General features: G+C 35.8%; 2 protein-coding genes across 3 annotated transcripts; both read right to left on the reverse strand.

The window, feature by feature from the left end:
- Positions 1–3: 3 nt before the first annotated feature.
- On the reverse strand, positions 4–8,534 carry LOC136802998 (neuronal acetylcholine receptor subunit alpha-3-like). Of its 2 annotated transcripts, none has more exons than XM_067059746.1 (7): positions 8,137–8,534; positions 6,009–6,163; positions 5,112–5,156; positions 4,504–4,613; positions 3,758–3,902; positions 2,960–3,059; positions 4–2,476 (listed from the first exon to the last, which is right to left on the reverse strand). In XM_067059746.1, the coding sequence occupies exons 2-7, from the start codon at positions 6,129–6,131 to the stop codon at positions 1,740–1,742; spliced, it is 1,260 nt and encodes a 419-aa protein (XP_066915847.1). In that variant the 5' UTR covers positions 6,132–6,163; positions 8,137–8,534; the 3' UTR covers positions 4–1,739. The 2 variants fall into 2 exon arrangements, with proteins under 2 accessions (XP_066915847.1, XP_066915846.1); XM_067059745.1 differs by lacking the exon at positions 8,137–8,534 and adding an exon at positions 6,512–8,125.
- A 1,695-nt stretch (positions 8,535–10,229) lies between these two features.
- On the reverse strand, positions 10,230–19,854 carry LOC136802969 (neuronal acetylcholine receptor subunit alpha-6-like). The gene is made up of 8 exons (XM_067059700.1): positions 19,783–19,854; positions 14,714–14,814; positions 14,060–14,199; positions 13,138–13,182; positions 12,479–12,588; positions 12,027–12,171; positions 11,501–11,594; positions 10,230–11,206 (listed from the first exon to the last, which is right to left on the reverse strand). The coding sequence occupies exons 2-8, from the start codon at positions 14,799–14,801 to the stop codon at positions 10,425–10,427; spliced, it is 1,404 nt and encodes a 467-aa protein (XP_066915801.1). The 5' UTR covers positions 14,802–14,814; positions 19,783–19,854; the 3' UTR covers positions 10,230–10,424.
- Positions 19,855–20,383: the final 529 nt, after the last annotated feature.

Genomic DNA, 20,383 nt, shown 5'->3' on the forward strand with positions numbered 1-20,383 from the left:
GATTATCAATCGAATCACCAACTTTGAAATTTGACGTTCAGATTGCTTTTAGGTCTTTGCTCATAATTAGAAGAGATTGAAATTTAAATAATTTCCAAAATTCCAAAGATCATCTGATTTACAATAATCGTTCATTACCAGACCTTTAGCCCCAAATGCTAGAAAAATTCCGTCAGTATTTTTTAAAATAAATAGTTGCATGTTTGTAAATAGATTCTTTATAAAAATTTAGTTAAGATTAGATACCGCTTTTTAAATTGAAAGATAATCAAAATCAAAAAAAATATCTTAACCCGTTTATTCTTTCCAATGTCAAACAGCACGTACGATGAAAAAAAGATTAAAAAAAAAATTTGTTTCCTTGTATTTGGACCAAGCTTTTACATTTTTCAATTTTCTTAACCTTTACCACGCCGAGGCCGTAAATTTACGTTTTAAGCGATAGCCGCAGGCCGTAAATATACGTTTTTCGTGCGGTTTTAAGAAAAGCCGCCCTACCACCTTAAAGACGCTTTTATATCCCGGGAAATGTCTTATATGACGGAGAGAAATGTAAACAAACTATTTTCAATAGTTTGAAACCACCCACTTTCGATTTTAACTGTCAAAACAAACTGGAAAATCAGGCAAAATATTCTTTGGGAAATTATGAGCTCATGGACTGCTGTGACTAACTTTTTATGTTTATTTAGTGGAAAATGGTTTGTTTTATTGGTTGGAAATGTTATGTATTGCTTTTTTGCAGTTTAGTCAGTGTTTGAGGTAAGTTTCTGCCTCCTTATTCTTTAGTATGACGGTACATTAAGGGTGAGGACTGGAGGCTTGTCGGCCGTCATCAACCGTCACCGAAACCCAAGTTAAGGCTTATGATAAGGCTGCAAAGAGTTTCAAAGTGTATATACTATGTTATTTCTATTGCTTTAATGCTAGTTGATGATAGGAAAGTCATTTTTAGCTGTTTTTAGTGATATTTCCCATAAAAATTACCTCAAGGGGCCTCTGCCTTACGTGCCTCTGATTTACGTGGAAATTTTCTCGAAAACCAAGGTTTTCTAAAAATGAATTCTGCCTTTTCTAGTAAAGGTATGATTGTGGTTTTTTGGCTAGCAGTTGTAGTTATAATGGTGGAAACAATAAGCCAGAAAATTATGGTATCGCAAATGTTTTCCCCACTTTTTTTTTAACCTGAACTTAAAATTTTGAAAAATATGACAAATTGCGTTTTGAAGTTTTTTCAACTCTAAGGCAGAAGACTACTATGTCACCATTGATAGAGGAAAATCCTTTTTTTTAACATTTTTGGAAAGCAGGGTAGTTGGGCTTTCCAGAATGGGCTTAGTTTTTTGAATTGGTTTAGTAGATCAAAAGTTATGACGGAAAGCGTAAAACTGTCATTTTTCCCAAAACGACAAGGCTGGGGGTGAAGTTTCCGGAGAGAAGGCGTGGTAAAGGTTTGGCTTTTTAATACTTTTACTCTCGAACCATTTCATTTCGCTTGAACTTCATCACAACATCCCAGGACATACACAACTTCAAATTGGTGTCTAAGAATCCAAATACATCCAAATAATAGTGGCCAGAAAAAGACTAGGCACAATTTTATGAGAAGTGTGACCTAGACAAGTAGTTAGAGACCTGCCATTGAATCCAAGCAGTGTTGTATGTACGTTGATAAAACGTATTGTGTAAAATTAAATTGTGTATGTGAATTTCATCTTATCGAGAATACCAACCAAGGTTTAAACAACACCAAGCATCTTTCGGTCAAGAGACGCAGCAACAATGAGAGGGATCAAAAGAGCTGTTCCACAAAACACATAAAAGAATACACGATCGAGATACAATGAAATTTTCTCCCATTGCTCTTTACATTGCTCTGGCGATGGTGAATAACGTTTCTTCTGGACAATCGGAGCTTCAGGAGACTGGGACTCGCCATCACCATGGAGATAACCAGATGAACCATGCATCGGTGCCATTTGTAACAAATTCTCTGATGACACGCCGTTTCCACCAGAATGACATACATCCTTAAGCGAACATAAATGAAGCAGAAAAACAGGTGGCGGGGTGGTCTTGCTGGCTAATTTGATATTCAAGCAGGCGAAAATGAGTGAGATACTCAAGATGTAGAATTCAGCAATGAAACATAAACCCAGCATCGGTTTATTATCAGACTTCTCAGGCAACTTTTCTGATATCACCAACAGATACACAGTGATTCCAAGAAGAATGGTGACACCAAAACTCATCCGATCTCCAACCCCATACGGGATATGAAAGATACAGAAAAAGACCAAGATCTGTGACACTAAAGGCATAATGATGTATAGGAAATAGTATAGCACCATGCGGTTTAACGTGATGGTGTATTGGATAGTGGAGAAAGGTTGTTGACAGCAAGGGTAAGGAACTTCTTCTTGGTTGATTTCGACATCATTGATATCCCATTCACCACTTTTCACCATAAAATGACCTGAAAAAGATGAAGAAAGAATTTGAAAGCTAGAGTCAAAATTCTATAGTCAAACACGTCAAATATCTTAATTTTTGGAAAAAAACAAATGAAATTCCCTTTATATCTCAAAAGAAAAATCAAGATATTTTTAGAGTTGCAATAAACAACACGAGTCAAATTAGGTCCATGATAATGGCAATAGAAATGCTTGGGTGAGGATTCACTCAAACATTTAAAAACACCCCCTTCTCACAGACCCACTAGAACCCGCCTTCCCACTTGAAAAATCGTCCCCGGTGGAAAATTATCCCCCAATTTTTGTCCCCAACGAAAATAATCAAATAAACCAATCTTCACTGCAAAATAATTATTTCCCCATCCCCACTGAATTTTCTGACTTTTTATCCCCATTGGCTGAAAAGATCCTACCGGGTCTGTGAGAAGGGGTGTTTAAATTTAGTCGCCCAGCTAAACAGCAGTGTCAATAACATGAAAACTTACTGTGTCCGATTTCGTTGACTGATTGACTGACGTCATACCATAATGACAATCTCATTTGATTGTTCATGTAAGACCACGATCCAAATTTCATTGTACATTCCTGGGAAAAGGAATATAGGAAAGGAAGTACTTGCTTATCTTCTTGCACAGGAGATTTACATATCAGAGTTACTTAACGATTTCACCTGACAAATTCGCTATTAGCACAAGTTGAAATTTTGAATTTCGTTTTTACAATGTCTAACCAACTAAAGTCAGTAAGAAAAAAGTCCAAATTCATATCTAAGGAAATTTCACATGAATAATTTGCATGCATAATCCTCTTCAATAGGGTTGGCTTTCTGATTACAAAGATTTTGTTTTCAAAAGGTCCAAGTCGATACAGTTGATGGGACCATTGTCTTATTGTGAGCCATTATAGGATTGATTTGTGAAGGTTCGATTTGCGTTACAACCAATTAGAGGGTCATAAAAACATCTATTTGCACTTTTGTCTGTGTCAAAATTTTACTAATATATGCTACAGAGCTACCCAAGACGACTCAGATAGAATGTTCGAAATTGACCTTTTCATAAATTACGTCACGAACATCACTTGCTTCGTATTCAAACAATTACCATGGTGATTATGTCTCTTGAGACATGATTTTTTTATGAATAGGAAGTAGTTTTAATAAAATCCGCTGGAAGTTAATCACCATGGCAATAATTTCAAAACGAGGCAAGTGATGTTCGTAACGTAATTTATGAAAAGGTCTATTGAGGTTAAAAAGAGCCCTAAAAGCGGTTTCTACATACCTGACGATCAAGTGGAAACCAGGTGATATCAAATTCACAAGACACTCTCCACATGACGGGTGCTGACCAAAGCACTTCTCCTGTGTGAGATACTAATGCTTTGGTCTTGTAAACATCAGTATGAGCAAAACTGTCCTCATTGGCTCTACATAGGACGAAAAGAGAAAATGCCGATGGCGATGATTTCAAATTTCAACGACCTTTCTGCAGCTACACGGAAGGTACTGACTCTCTCAGAAGATTTTAACGGATTCTTTGATAAACTCAAATCAAGGGTGAATCTGAAGTTTGGATGAATTGTGATAGGGTTCTTCCAGAAAATGGTCGTACACCCCGGGTGGAGGATATATTGTCCGGAAGGGGGTAGAGAAAAATCATCAAAATTTGCCTTGGCCGGGGGTAAATTTGCTCTGTCAGGGGGTAATTTGGATTGTCCGGGGGGTCAACTGAAGCTTTTCCGGGGGTAAAACCCCTTGTCCGGGGGCCATAAGTCACTTTGTCCGGGGGGTAAATCACTGAAAATTGTTATCCTCCACCCCCCTTATACAATTTTTTTTCTGGAAGAGCCCATTCCCTCCATGATCTGAAAAATGATTCGGTTACGCTATGCTCTAATTCTCCTTTGCCTAGGTCCCCTCTATCTGTACAGCCCGTCATGCGATCTTTCATTATTTTGCTGCCGAAAAACCGTGCACGGTATGGGCTAGCAACCAACGGTTGTCTAAGCTATAATATTACAAACTTACGCGTTATAAAGAACGATGTCGGGCGTCCAAATAAGACTGGATCCAACATTGATGGATTCGATTCCTTCGTACTTTGTCTTGTTCCATCGCAACTGTGGATCAACCCATCTCTAAAGAAGAAGAAATTTCATAGTGTCGCGAAAATTGTTTTCTATTACACGTTTACGAAGAGACGTGGTGAGACCCATGCCTACGTAAACTTGACCCACGCCAACATAGACTTGGTCTTTGTTTTTTTATCATCTTACTACATGAGAGCTCTTGAGACAGGCTGATGTAAACGCTGAGGCATGGAAAGAGTTACGAACTGGGTATACTGCTTTAAAATCTTAGATCGAGCTGACAATATTTAAATAGTTAATAACGATATGGTAAATTATAGGCTTCTGATGCTCATCCTCTAGCGAAAAAGATTTCTTATAGATATAAAGGAAGTATATCTACAGATGTCTGCGATTCAGACTAGGTAAATTATGGCAAATAAGGAGCGTTTAAAATTATCTTACATTTCTAAGGAGTCACTTCTAGCCCCTAATGAGATTTTAAATTCAATAAAGCATCTTTAAAAGCATTTAAAAGATACCCATGGACTTGTGGAAAATAATTACCATTTTGATGAATGTATTGACAACAAATTGTTGATGCTTGACATCCTAAATAAACAAACAGAAAAATATTTTCATTTGTAGTTTATTTGTTTATCAAATCCGATTATAGACGGATAGAGTTATAATCCGATTTTTGAAAAACTGAAATATTAGTAAGAAAGATGAAGCCAAGCAAAGGAAATGTCATGGAGATACAGAGATTGGCATTTGATCAGAGATGTTGTCGGTTTAATAATGAACTTCATCGGAAATCACCTTAGAGGATTCGGACATTCAAACAGGTGTATTTTTCAAATGAACGTACTTCAACTCGTAAGCATTTGCAAAACATATATTTCCAAAATGGGCAAATGGGTTTTTTGGGACACTCTCCATGCTTTATGCTTTTAATGTATGAACTGAATTGATTGACAACGCACTCAAATAGTTATTTATGATCTTAAAGCCTTAAATCTGCTTATGAGATTGAGTCATACTTAAAAGTCAACTAGACAAAACAACGGTCAAAGGATTTAAAATTAAAACTACTAGTCGCATGCTGACACTAGCCCTTGAAAATCAACAAAGGATATTTCAATTATTTTTCTCTATCTAATCAGTCTAATAAGGACTAATAGCTTAATCCTGCTTAGCTTAGAAAATCAAACTTGGGTTAATCATAAAGCTTCCGTATTTTCCTATTTTAACATTTTGCTCTGCCGTTGATCGAGTCAAGTTTTTTTGGACACCATACGATAAACTTTAGATCGCCAGGTCAGTTATATATATAACTGATCAAGTTATCTAGCTGATATCAGCTATATGAAGAAATTTTTAATTTTTTTTTCAAAATCTAATGACCGCGAAGACGCTTATTTGAGACCTTAGAGTATGATGTTGCAAATCTATTACACTTACCAAGTTGACAATTTTCTGTAGCTTCATATCGAAATGGACATGTGTAGGAACTCCATGTTTGATTTCAGGACGAATATCTTTATTCATTCCATCGAAAATATACTCGTGGATCTCCTTTTCCATAATCACATCTTTGCCATCTTTCGCCTTCCCGTCTTTTAAAAAAAGAAAGAGATTTTGTTCCAATATAAAATAAAATATAAAAATCCAATGGGTATGATTTTGTAGTGCAATTTTTTTACATAAATTTTACAATGGGAATTAAATCAAAGTCATTTTTCCAGTGGGGTTCATATTGTATGGTATTTTTCGACTGAGACGAAATTTTGGCTAAATTATTTCCAGTGGGACGATAGGTCCAGCGGGTCTATGAGACAGGGGTGTTTTTTGAACAGGCTTAACCATGAAATTTCGTAATTTGGGAAACGTTCAAGGTGTAGGAATGAAAGCCAGAATCTTTATTGGATAAAATTGATAGACACTGCAATAAAAAAATGACTTACGTCCAACATCACAGTTTGCCAATTCAAAGGTGACGTATATAAAAGTAAAAGTATTTAGGTAGTGAAACCACCAGTTTGGAGCCATTAGATTTGCTCAACGGTGTAACCAGTTATGATGACTTATTTTGCCTCGAGCTTCTGAAGGAACTAGCCTCATAGAAATATTTTTTTTATTTTTTTGGGTTATTCATGATAACTAACATGATGTTCAGGTCAATGTTCAAATTAAAAACAAAGAAAATATCCTACGGGCAAATCAAGTTCGAACATAACAAAAATAATAAAACAACTAAATATTTTTATTCTACTATTTCTATAATAATTGTATAAAATATGATTCCAACAAAAATTATAGTAGAATGTAGAATGGAGCTCAACGGGCGGTATATTTCACCCCTTAGGACAAACTAGCGAAGAAAATGAAGCAGACCTAGGGTATCTCAGAAAAGGTCAAATATCAGACATCGTCAGAAATTCGAGGCAAAAAATTAAATCGATGTGGCTAGATTTAAGAACTTGGGTAAAAAATTGGGACAATTAAAATTTTGACCTATTTGTTGTTCTGAAAAAAGTTTGGAAAGCCCCTTAGAATCTTAGACTAGCCGTCACCCGGCGTCGCACCCGCCGAGTAGAGTGTTGTTGAACACATCAATTCACAGCAAAAATTTCCACGTTTTAAACGCACGTGGAAGAAAATGTCAAGTTTACGACAAAATTGAAAGTTTTCCACATTTTAAACGCACAGGGAAGAAAACGTCCAAATTCACAACCAAAAGTTTTCCACGTTTTAAACGCACGTGAAAGAAAATGTCAAGTTTATGACCGACAAAAGTGAAAGTTTTCCACATTTTACACGCACAGGGGGAAGAAAATGTCCAAATTCACAGCGGAAAGTTTTCCACATTTTATACACATGTGGAAGAAAATGTCGACCGATAATGATATATTGTATCATGTCGGTCGATTATCTTTGAATATTAAATCTAAACAAACGTGCATTTTAAACATGAAAAACCTTTTGGTTGTGAATTTGGACATTTAGATTCTAAAAGGTGAGTCGGTCGGTCGTTCTAAAAAGCGAGTCGGTCGTTCTAAAAAGTGAGTCGGTCGGTCTAAAAAGAGGGTCGGTCGGTCTAAAAAGTGAGTCGGTCGGTTTAAAAAGTGAGTCTGTCGGTCGTTCTAAAAAGTGAGTCGGTCGGTCTAAAAAGTGAGTCGGGCGGTCTAATAATTGAGTCGGTCGTTCTCTAAAAAGTGAGTCGGTTAGTCTAAAAAGTGAGTCGGTCAGTCTAAAGGGTGAGTCGGTCTGTCTACAAAGTGAGTTGGTCTGCCTACAAAGTGAGTCGGTCTGTCTACAAAGTGAGGCGGTCGGTCTGTCTACAAAGTGAGGCGGTCGGTCGTTCTACAAAGTGAGGCGGTTGGTCGTTCTACAAAGTGAGGCGGTCGATCGGTCTACAAAGTGAGGTGGCCGGTCGGTCTACAAAGTGAGGCGGTCGGTCGATCTTAAAAAGCACGTGCAAGAAAATGTCCTTAAATTCACAACCAAAACTTTTCCACGTTTAAAATGCATTTTTAAATATCAAGGGAAATTCAATCATTATCAGGTAGGTTTAAACTTGTTTACTTACTGTATAAAAGCTAAACAGTTCTTATCCAACTACAACCATTTGGGTGCCGCATCTACCATCTGACAACCATCATAAAAAAGTGAGTTCAAACTTTTTTGATGTTGCAAGTATTTAATTTTTCAATTATACCTAGCATTGTCAAAGTTGATAAAATGTCCATCCTGTTTTTCAAGAATAGAAGAGATTGCATCTCTCATGCCAAACCAAACGAAGAATCAAATCCAGGAAAGATTAATAATAAAACTTCATCATCAACCATTTCTTGTAACAATCAAACCAAAATCATGATCCAATTCAACTCATTAAAGCATAAAAACCAAAGAAAAACAGCGAAAGTGCAGTAGCAACCACTTGTTTATTTTTGCCGCCATCATTATTTTGACTGTTAGAAAGCAGTATGGTACGATCAAAAATACGCTTCCGAACCGGGCGACGTTTCCCGATCGGCAAGGAACCGTAAGCTTGTTTTCCGGTGACGTGTCTCAAAAGGAACGTACTCCGCCTCGTAAAAAGAACACTGTACTGTTTTCCCGCTCGGAGCTCGATTTAAAAAGAGACTTGGAAAAAAATGCATAATGGCTTCCCCACGGCTCATAGAGAATTAGACTTTTAGTATATAGACTAGCCGTCACCCGGCGTCGCACCCGCCGAGTAGAGTGTTGTTGAACACATCAAAAGCCCTTTGGATGGTGGGGGAGGGTAATAAGATTGAGTTCTAAACCCAAAGAACGAAATATTACCACTTATTACTGATCGAAGCTCGAAAAATCGCATATTTCATGTTTGGTGACGTCATTTGAGCCCCTAAGTGACGTCATGGAAAGGGTAATAAACTTTTCACTTCACTGAAACTATTTTTTCATTGACTAAAAAAATTCTCTTGACGATTTCCGATCCAATGAGGGGTCAATCATTGCTGGAATCCTTCTCAAACTCAAGATATTCTCAAACTCAAGATATTGTATTTTTCCGTTTTTAATGACGTCATCGGACCCAAAAAGCCTCAATTTGAATTTATTTATTTTTGAAAGTCTCTCCTCCCAACTAATTCTCCATTAAATTTCCGATCCAATGAGGGGTCAACCATCTCCTAACTCTTTTCCAATCTCTAGATATAGCATTTTTTCTGTTTTGATGACGTCATGAACTGAAAACGCCTAAAAATTCAGTCAAATTTCAAAGTCACACTTAAGCCTCATAACCCCTCCCATCTTATTCTCCATAAAATTCTCGATCCAATGAGGGGTCACCGACCGCTCAACTCCTTTTCAAACTCGAGATATCGCATTTTCAAGTTTTTCCCAGATCTGTGACGTCATTGGGTTCCTTTACCCCTAATGTTGTCAACGGTCAATTCGCGAATTTTGAAATTTTTGCGGTCAACGGGTAGCTTATGCCCCAAGGGTCCCAAAAAACTAAAAAACGTCAATTATTTCCACGGGAAAGTGGGTTTTTAAATTTGCGAAAGATTGACACTGCAACGACTTCTTTAAAAAAACGCTAATTTTCACACTCTTCCCCTGACCACTTTCGCTTTCGTTTTCAACCACAAGCCCAACCATCCAACCAAAAAATCGGTCACGTAACTCTCAAACCCCCATCTCAAAATCCATAATGGCTCCCCCACGGCTCATAGAAAATTAGACTTTTAGTATATAGATTTCGGTCTTAATCAAAGATTTTTCTTTATTTTCTTTATAGAATATATGAAATTTACATATTCAATGCAAAATAAATATGGTAAAATAGATTTTCTTTTTCTTAAATAATTTCTAGCATGTAACATAATAATATAGAAGTATTGTACCAAATAAAGAAGGGCAAAAAGTATATATAAAATATGAAGAAAAAGCTAAAATTGAAGAAAATTTTTTGATAATTTAATTTTAGACGTAATTCATCGTTGACTAATCATTTTCCTGAATGTTATAAATGTTTTCTTGAGATACTTTGAACATTTCACTTCGTAATACCGTTTGTTCAGGATTTTATAATTTCATTTTCTCCAGCGGCTTCTCAATTTAAAATGAGATAGAAACATCAGTTCCAAAGCAAAATCATTTCAGAAAAATGTTCATGTTTTTAGATATTCGAATACAATCGACGGTACTGTTTTTATGGGAAAGTAATTATCCAATCTTAATCACGGGGAGTAAAGTGTATTACAACCATAACATTTAATCAAAATCATGTTATATTTTGAATCTGAATATCATGTCCTCGATTTCAATTTCAAATCCAACCCTCTATCACAATCAGCCTATCTTCATTATTCCGGGCCTCAAAATCTACACGCCCATCATACGATGATCCAGTAAAGCAACAACCAAAACAGGAGCAAAAATAGAAATAAAACCAAACCCATAAAAACACATGCGATCGAGGCTATTACAAATCTTTCTCCAGAGTTTACGATTAATTTCTTCTTCATCCATTTCCAGCGGCTGAGCGACAACCGGCGGCTGCTGTTCCGCAACTGGCTGCGTTTTGCGTTGATGTAAGAATCGCGTTCCTTCGTCTTTGCTATGTAAATAACCATTTGCTTCGTGCATTTCAATCGATTCCTTTTTATTCGCGTGGTTTTTCGTTGTAGTTTGATGGCCAGCTCCACAACAAATCGATTTACTGGTACCGCAAAAACGCAACAAAAAGTGAGGCGGTGTTGAAGTTCTATTCGATAATTTCACAATAATCGCTGCAACAACCAAAGCAAAACTCAAAATGTAGAATTCAATGATGAAGCAGATTCCCAACATTGGTCGGTCATCGGATTTCTCCGGTAATTTCTCGGAAATGACCAAAAGGTATACGGTAATACTCAACAGAATAGTGACACCAAATCCCATCCGTTCCCCATTTTCACATGGGATATGAAACACCATTAAAAATAAAAATACCTGCGAAACCAACGGTAATATAATGTATAGAAAATAGTACAAAGCCATTCGACGCAACGAGAAACGATATTTGATGACTGAGAAAGGGTCTGGACAACAACTGTATTTGACTGTACCAGATGACATTTCGATATCTTCAATCTCCCATTCACCACTTTTGACGCTGAATTGCTCTGAAAAGAAAGTGGGAATGGAAATTATGATACAATTGGAAGTAACCTTCTTTTTTTAAATCATGCTCGTTGATGACACAGTAAAATAGTCCTTTCAAGTTTTGAAAGCGTGATGGCTTCGACCTTTAGTAAAAGACTACATTTTGCTACAACTGACCCAATGATATTTAAACAAATACCAATAACCAATATAGGCTTTATCAATAAGTTTCCAACCCTTGTGCTCAAATGTCCCCACGGTACTTGTTATATAGAAACGCAATAATGGAAAATTTGACAAAGAATCGTACATACCATGGTTGATTTCACCAGGACTGATATTCTCATAAAAAGATAATTTCAATTGTGAGCTCATGTATGACCATGATCCAAATGTAAGTGTACAAATCTGAAAGGGAGGAAATAATATTGAGAGGACAGGTCTTAACTTAGTCATCTGTGGTTCAAAACACCAACAAAATTGTTTTATATCAGATATCTTCACAAATATTACCAGTCCATTAATTTGTTAGCCTATTTATTGATGGTAGTGCAGTCTCCATAACTCAAACACGCACGGGAAACATAAATTTGTTCCAGGTAAGGAAATTTCGAGTAAATGCGTAATCGTCAGGTGTCGCATTTATAATCCTGCACCAAGATAAGAGTCAAGAATCTAAATATTGTCAAAAACTGGAAAATTTGATGTAATAGATCAAAGAGCTAAATCGTACCCAGAGCCACTCACACTAATATGATGCTTTCGTGAGCACTATCAGAAACATAAGAAAGCAAACAAAGGGACTGGGTTCGAGTTTGCCAAATGTGAAAGTCTTCTTACCTGTCTATCAATAGGAAACCACGTGACATCAAAAGAGCATGAAACTTGCCACGTGACTGGAGCTGTCCATAACACCAAACCATCATGAAAAACAAGCGCTTTCGTCTTGTACAGGTCGGTATGAGCAAAGCTTTCTTCGGTAGCGCTAGAACGATAAAGTTGTGAATTATAACTGGTGCTTTCCAAACTCATATCATTCGAAAATAATGCAACTCGAAAAAAGACCTTTGGTATTAATATAAGGGATAGAAATACGAAAGAAAAAATCTCCAAGAAAAGTCATGTACATTTCTAACAAGTCTTAAAAAAAACTTCACCGAGGGAAAGTAACAAAACGAACAAAATCTTCCGAACTACCACTTCATAGAAGCTAATTTGAAATTTGAACAGGGATTCCATTCCCTTGTACCTCTTAAACGTAAATTCTGATTATAAAAAAGTAAGTTGCTTACGAATTATAAAGCACAACATCAGGTGTCCAAATCATGTCTGTACCGACGTTCGTTTTATCGATGTTTTCAAATTCTGTTTTGTTCCATGATAATTGTGTGTCTATCCATTTCTAAGATAGCAATAGAACATTTTTTTCGTCAACTTGGTGTATTTATGGTGTTAAATTTTAGAAAAAAAGACACAATTTGCTATATAGTATTTGAAGGTTCATGTTGTTCAATCATCAGCTGTGTTATATAGTACAACCACTTCTCATAGACCCGGTAGGATTTTTTCAACCAGCGGGGGTAAAAATAAGGGACTGAAACTCAATGGGGATTGATATTCCCATATTTTTTATGGCTTGGGATTTCAATTCATTTGTTTTCAAGTCAGAAACTTCAGTGGGGATGGAAAAAAAAGTATTAAGTATATAATATTTTGCAGTGAAGATTGGTGTATTTGATTATCTTCAGTGGGGAGAAAATTGGATGATAATTGTTGGCCATATTTTGGAGGTCCCAGTTGGTCTGTGAGAAGTGGTTGTTACATTATCTCTAAGAATTTGATCACGTATCTTGGAATTCTATGTAAAAAAAACAGTATTAAAAGTGATTCGGTCTATTCAATGAAGTTAAATTTTCACTGTAAGGTTCATCCGCTTAAAAGGTAGACTTACCATACGAACGAAGGAGTTGATAGTGAATAATTGATGTTTGACGTCCTAAAAGTTTGATTAACATTAAAATTATTAAATGTTAACACTTTTGAAAATCGAAGCATAAGCCTTAAAAAGGTAAGTCGTGGGGATAGAAACTTTTGATAATTCTTTTCTTCAACAAAAACATTTTCCAAGCTGTCAATCAGCTTTGGGTCAATCTTAATCTAGTCCCGTGTACTCTTAGGTTCCAAATAAACGGCGAGGGGGTCGAATAAATGGGGGGGGGGTTTGTTCGATTAAACGAGGGGGGGGGTGGAAAATTTTCAAAATTCTAATAAACAGGGGGGGCCTAATTGCCGGGGGGTTGGAAATTGTATTTGCGAAAACCCCAAAATAAGGTAAATATAGGCTAAAATCAGGCTATTTTTAGCAGAATAAGGGACCTTCTTTTTTGAAAGCTGAAAAATTCTTAAAAATTAACAAATGGGGGGAGGTCCTAATAAGGTCTGGGGGTTGGAAAATTTTCGAAAAATAACAAGCGGGTGGGCCCGTTTATTTGGAACCTAAGAGTAAAAGGTTCTCAAAACGGAGGTTTTACAATCGCTTGGGCATTTTTCAGAAGAAGTATAATCTCTTTTCGAGGACCAATAAAAGTCCAAGTGACGTGTTTACTCTTCTAAAATATTGAAAAATATTGCGCATTTTAGCTTTTACTTCCTGAAAACTTAAAATTCAAAAAAAGTTCTGTTATTTTGCGTAGCAAAATGATTGTAGCAATGATTCCTTGGATAGTGTAATAAACTTGCTTTTTTGCACATAAATCCATTCAGAATGAAAAAAAATTGAAATAAATAGGTAGGATTTTTCAGGATTATCTCTATTACCTATCAGCCCATATACGCTACTAGACGAATGAGTCGACATGTGTGTTAGAACTTACCAATCTTACGATTTTTTGTAATTTCATTTCAAAATGAACATGTAAAGGTTCACCATGCTTGATCTCAGGTCGAATGTCAAGATTATATCCATCTAAGATGGTGTCTACAATTTCTCGCTCCACCATCACATCTTTGCTACCTTTAAAAATAAAGAAAGAACACAAGCATGTTAGAACAGGCTGTCCTAAAATCACGTGGGAGTTGAGATGAACGAAACACAATTCCCCCTATTGTAAGGATAAAACCTTTTTTAAGGATGGCGAGAATGGCATTAGTATGAACTTTTCCACAACGATTTGATCAAAATCCATTCATGTGAAATATGAAATTCACAAGTGGCGGTATACACCTTTTCGGTCGTAGTCGCGCGGTCAGGCGCATGCCACTTTAATATTTAATTTTCCACCCTAAACTTGCTCCAATCCTTTTTTTACACTTTTTCCTATTGTCTTTAGCTGCGAAAAAAAACTGGGACGATTTTAGGGTGGTAACACGAAAAAAAATACCCGCGCGGTAATTGGCGGCTACGAACGAAAAGATGTATTGTGTCTACACCGTCTTGACTATGTGGGAAATTTAAAAGAAAGACGTGTCTTGGAAAAAGATATCCATGCTTTAATACAAAAAGAGAAAGTTGTAAGTATAATTCATACCCCTTCTCTTCCCACCAGCAGTGACGATATTGATGTTTACAATCAAGGACAGAGCTAAACATATCATCAAGCTTTTGTACGTCATCATAATATCTTTCCACCTAAAAGTTAAAAATGCTTAAGACTACAGTATGGAACCAACTTAAAGATGATAATCACTTAATAGCAATCCAACCTTTGGACATCAAGTCATTTTTGTGTTCCAAAAGGTTTACAAGGTTGAGATTATAGAATCAGCCATTATGTTTTCTGTAATTAAACTAGTTTCAAGCAGAACCTAAGCCAGTATCCATAACACAAACAAAGTTAGATTATATTAATACAACACTTTATCCTAAAATCATGCATTATAAAACTCAACTACTTCCAAGCTTCAAAGTGATCAATAAAAATGCTACTCCTAAAAATATTAATATTGCTCGAAACCAAATGATGGAGAAGTGATTCTTAACGGAGCAGGTATTCATTACATACTGGCAATTAGCTTTAGAAAATATAAAACAAGGAAAAGAAAATTAGTTTTTAATTAATTAAAGCTAGAATATTTGTGTTTTTGATTATGATTCATTAAATATAAAAACTGAATAAAACACCGTACGGGATATGTTGATACTCAAGGCACTCATGTGGTGGAGTTATTTCTAATAAACATTTGATAGGAATTGAAATTGCCAAGACCTGCAGGAGGCTTAATTTATCATATGAACCACAGGAAGGCTTTCAAGAGAGAGAGAGAAAGAGGGATAGAAAAAATGTCGTACTTTAGATAAGGAAATGATTTATAAGACAAGGAACTGCTAATGATATAGATAAAAACATTTAGGTCATTCAAATCATCTAGATTATGTCACCGTAACGCTTTTCAGCATCCCATCGTCATTAAAGAGGGACTATTTTTAACGCCAAATTCTACTAGGTCAACAACTAGATTTTTTGACTTTAGTGTTACTTCATGAGCAATTATGCAATAATGTATCTAAAACTGGTCAATAGTCCATAGCTGACAAATCACTGGTATCGAATGATGGTTCCGCAGAAACTTTTAAAAGGACCCTTGCTGAACAAGCTGATAATTAACCACTAAAATGATGTCACCAACTTCAAGAATTAGTGGAAATTTTAGATTTCCCTATCAGGCTATGAAACTGAAGCTACGAAACGAACGAACTAAAAAAAATGCTTTGTAGTCTATGGAATATAGACTTTGTTATTCCAGAAGATCTGTTTAGCGATTAGCATAATCCGAAGTGAACAAATAATCCGATATCGGATTAAGAGAAATATTCAAATATAAAATAAACAACACTTTATACTGTAATCTCATTTTCAGAAATCTATGCATAACTGATAATCCAGAAACACGGAAGAAAAACAACTTTTTGATTCAAGAACGTTATTTTTTTCAAAGCGTTTAAGACACTACTACCCAATTCTACCTAAATTCTCGTTGTAGCAATTATATTCTCTTTTAAGTGACCATCGACCATCGACCATCGTCCATTTATCACCACCTTCGAAATTGCAGTTAAACTCTTTAATAAAAAGTAGGACTATCCGAACAATTAGCAGGACAGCAGCCGATCGAAATATTGTCACACACAGCCAAAAGTAAAGTAAAAACAACAAAAACTTAAAAACAGAATTTCAAAAAACAAATTTCCGAATAACAAAAATAAAAATAGTCTAAACCTGAAACACCACCAAACTCATTTACTCTCCAAACAATTTTGATCCTTATTTGAAAAAAGTAAATCAGAATCTCAAAAACGGCGAAACGAGCTCATGACGAAAAATGGCTTAAGTATTCTAAATTGACGTGATATCCTTAATCCCTTTTAATTAGTACTATAAACCTACTATGAATAATGACACGATTTTTATAGGTAATTGATCCTTCCTTGGATAATTAAATACCGCTACAGGCAACCTTTAGCCTCATCAACAAGCATACCATTATTACAAAGTAAAATATGCACACATAATTCACTGCATTTAAATGGCTTTCCTACTTTATGATTCTAGTTACCCATGGTATATTCTTTTAAGTAAAGTGATCGATCATAGTAAAGGTAAGAGATGCATGGATACTAGTTTAGATATTAATGATCAGCTTGATGAGTGTCAAATCAATCGCTTTTCACAAAAAAAGATATCCACCCGTGTTGCCGAAACATTCTTGGATCGTTAGATACCTGGATATGTCCTAATTTCTAGATTACCCTGGATTTCACTAATAAACCTCTAAGGAACTTTTCGAGTCTTGGTAAAAACGAGAGGAGTTCTCTTAAGAGTTCCCTCTTTTTGTACTCACGAACCCACTTGGATCCTCGAGGCATTGCCCAGCCGAGATTTGAAATTAGGTCATTTTTATGCAATATTTGTTACCGGATTATCCACTAGGGCGGATCGGGTCGCTGATAAAATAAAGAAGTGTATCTAAAGTTTTCATTGCTTGACGTCGAGCAAAAGTAAATACGTTTGTGATTTCTAAGAAGGAAAGTTGACAGTGCTGACGTCAATATAAGTTTGGAATCAAAATAGAATCAAAAAGGTTGGAATGGATATTTTAAGTCAGAAACAGAGAGTAAAATTACATTCTCAAAAATATGTATTGGCCTGTATTGCCTATTTCTAACAAGGACACTGTAATTCCATTTACTTTAAATAGATTTTATAGAAATTTCTCAGATGAACTTCTTTCAAACCTTTAATTCAATTCCTTCTAGCTGAAAAGTTACCCTTATAACTAAAAAACAACAATCGAAAAATAAACTGTACGACAAAAATTTGAAAAATTTAAAAAACACAGAAAATAATGATTGACCCCGGGGGGGGGGGTACTAGGGTTGCGAGCTGACGGGGTTGCCGCCCGACTTTCGAACTTTGGACCCTTACCGGAACTAAAAAGGAGAATGCAAAAGAAAATTTTGGGAATTTCACGACCCTAAGCGGGACAAATTTGACCAATTTTGACCAAATTTCGATCTTTCAGGGGGTAACAAGTAATACTTTAATGGACCTACCTATTTATAAAACGAATAATTAGAATTTAATGGAAGTAATGTATAATTTTAAATTTCGATTTATATATCTATTGGAACGGAGAAAGCAATTAAGAAACGCATCGATGTTTAACGGTGAAAGAAAAATAATATCGACACTTTAATCAATCATTCATCTCGAGAAAATCTCAAAAAACCGCTTTTTTCGGGACATTTCCGGTTCTAGCGGCCGGAAAAATTTCTTTTTCGAAAATTGGGCTCTGTCACATTTTGGGCATCGCCATTTTACATCATTGTGCAAAAAATCATGAAAATCTGTCGAGTATAAGTTAAAAAAAATGAAGGAAAACCGTTTTTTACGCCGGTTTCGGCTGTTTTCCGGCGATTTTTAAGGAGTTCCGGATTCAAAGGATGATTTTGTTGGAAATCAAACGATGCTAAGTTTTGGGCATCATCACAAAGAACATTTTTCTGTAAAGAAACAATTAAATAAGTTGAAAAAATGTGACGGAAATGTGAAAAACGACGATTTCCGGCACATTTCCGGTTCTACAGACCGGAAAAAATTGTTTTTCGGCAAACGGTTTTCGACACCTTTTCGGCAGTACTAATGTGCATCTATGTGCAAAAAATCGCAAAAAACTAATGAGAAAATCTCGAGAAAATCTCAAAAAACCGCTTTTTTCGGGACATTTCCGGTTCTAGCGGCCGGAAAAATTTCTTTTTCGAAAATTGGGCTCTGTCTCATTTTGGGCATTGCCATTTTACATCATTGTGCAAAAAATCATGAAAATCTGTCGAGTATAAGTTGAAAAAATGAAGGAAAACCGTTTTACGCCAGTTTTCGCCTGTTCCGGCGATTTTTAAGGAGTTCCGGATTCAAAGGATGATTTTTTTGGAAATCAAACAATACTAAGTTTTGGGCATCATCATGAAGAACATTTTTCTGTAAAGAAACAATTAAATAAGTTGAAAAAATGTGACGGAAATGTGAAAAAACGACGATTTCCGGCACATTTCCGGTTCTACAGACCGGAAAAAATTTTTTTTCGGCAAACGGTTTTCGACACCTTTTCGGCAGTACTAATGTGCATCTATGTGCAAAAAATCGCAAAAAACTAATGATAAAATCTCGAGAAAATCTCAAAAAACCGCTTTTTTCGGGACATTTCCGGTTCTACCGGCCGGAAAAAATTTTTTTTCGAAAATCGGGCTCCGTCACATTCGAGGGTTTATAGTAATGCACCTTTGTGCAAAAAATCAGAAAAATTGAATGAGCCAATCTCGAGAAAAGTTGGTAACTAACGAACGAACGAACTAACTAACTAACTAACTAACGAACACGGGTTAATTTATAGGACCTCCACCCCACCGGGGTAGGTCCAAAGAGTTGAAATTTTCCTATTTTTCCGACCCTTAGTGGGACTGAAATTAGATTTCCTGATTTTTCCAACCCTTAGCGGGACTTCGGAAGTCCAAAAAAGGTACCCTTAAGGGTGGCACATACCGTACCCTCCATTTGCCTAAGTACCCCCCCCCCCCGGTTGATTGACCTAGGAGAAATAAAAAAAACCATTGCGGTTCTTGATAAAAAAAAGCACAAACAAAAAAGCAAATCGAAAAAGAACAACAATATTGGTCCAATGGTGGTCATAGCAAAATAACTTTCAAAAGCGACGAAAATCGACAATTCGATAGGTAGGCTCTACAGAGTAGAGTCTCTATAACTCGAATGTCTCCTAAATTCGAACAAGTTTTCTGGTCCGTTCAGTTAACAATGCTTTATCAACAGTTATATGAAAATTTTTTTGACAATTTATTTGACAAAACTATTTGACAATTGAATGTCTTCTTTCCAGTCATTACATACTATGTAGACTATCAGTTTAGAACGCTTTGTCATTCAAAAGGTTGAATGAGAATTAAAACGAATGGTCTTCGATTCTGATGCCTGAGGGATCAAGTAAACTTTGCAATTACTTTTTCAAGATCAGCAAGCAACTTCATACGCATAGATTGGCTTTAAACGATCGTGAAATAAAAACTGAAAAGAAATTAAGTGTATACCTTTCACTGTATGTAAAAAGGTTGTGGTGAGGTGTTTGTAGGACGTGCTACTGGACCGATGGTACCATTCCCATGTATAGGGTCCAAATAATGAGCCACCATAGAGGGTTGATCATTTTAATCCTTAGTTAGTGTTCAACATCTAATTTATTTTATTGTGATCCTCTCCTAAAGTATTAGAAAGTAATAAGATAAAATAATAACCTTTCTTCTTCTTCTTTAAGCAGATGATGAAAAATAACCCAACAGTTTTTTATTTTTTTATTCGAGAGGGGTTTCAGTTTTTTTTTCAGAAAATTTTATAATGAGACGCCATACCCACCTTTATTGTTGAAACTCAGTTGCTCTTTTTTTTAGAAAAAAAGTTCAATTTCTTGCTAGAAAGTTATAACTGAATCTTGAAGAAGGGCCTTTTCAAGACTATTTAAAGTCAAACTTAAGAGTGAAATAACACTCAAAAAAAAATGACTAACAGTGAAAATGACTAAATCAATACATGGTAATTTTCTCAATGTGTTCCAATACAAGTTTCTTCTACATTTGGGTCCGTAAAGATTTCTAAAATTAAAAAAAAACCTTCTTACTTTAACTGATGTAACAA

The sequence above is a fragment of the Clytia hemisphaerica genome, unplaced genomic scaffold (genome assembly GCF_902728285.1).
Source record: "Clytia hemisphaerica strain Z4C2 unplaced genomic scaffold, Clytia hemisphaerica genome assembly, whole genome shotgun sequence".
In the NCBI taxonomy this organism is placed as follows: domain Eukaryota; kingdom Metazoa; phylum Cnidaria; class Hydrozoa; order Leptothecata; family Clytiidae; genus Clytia; species Clytia hemisphaerica.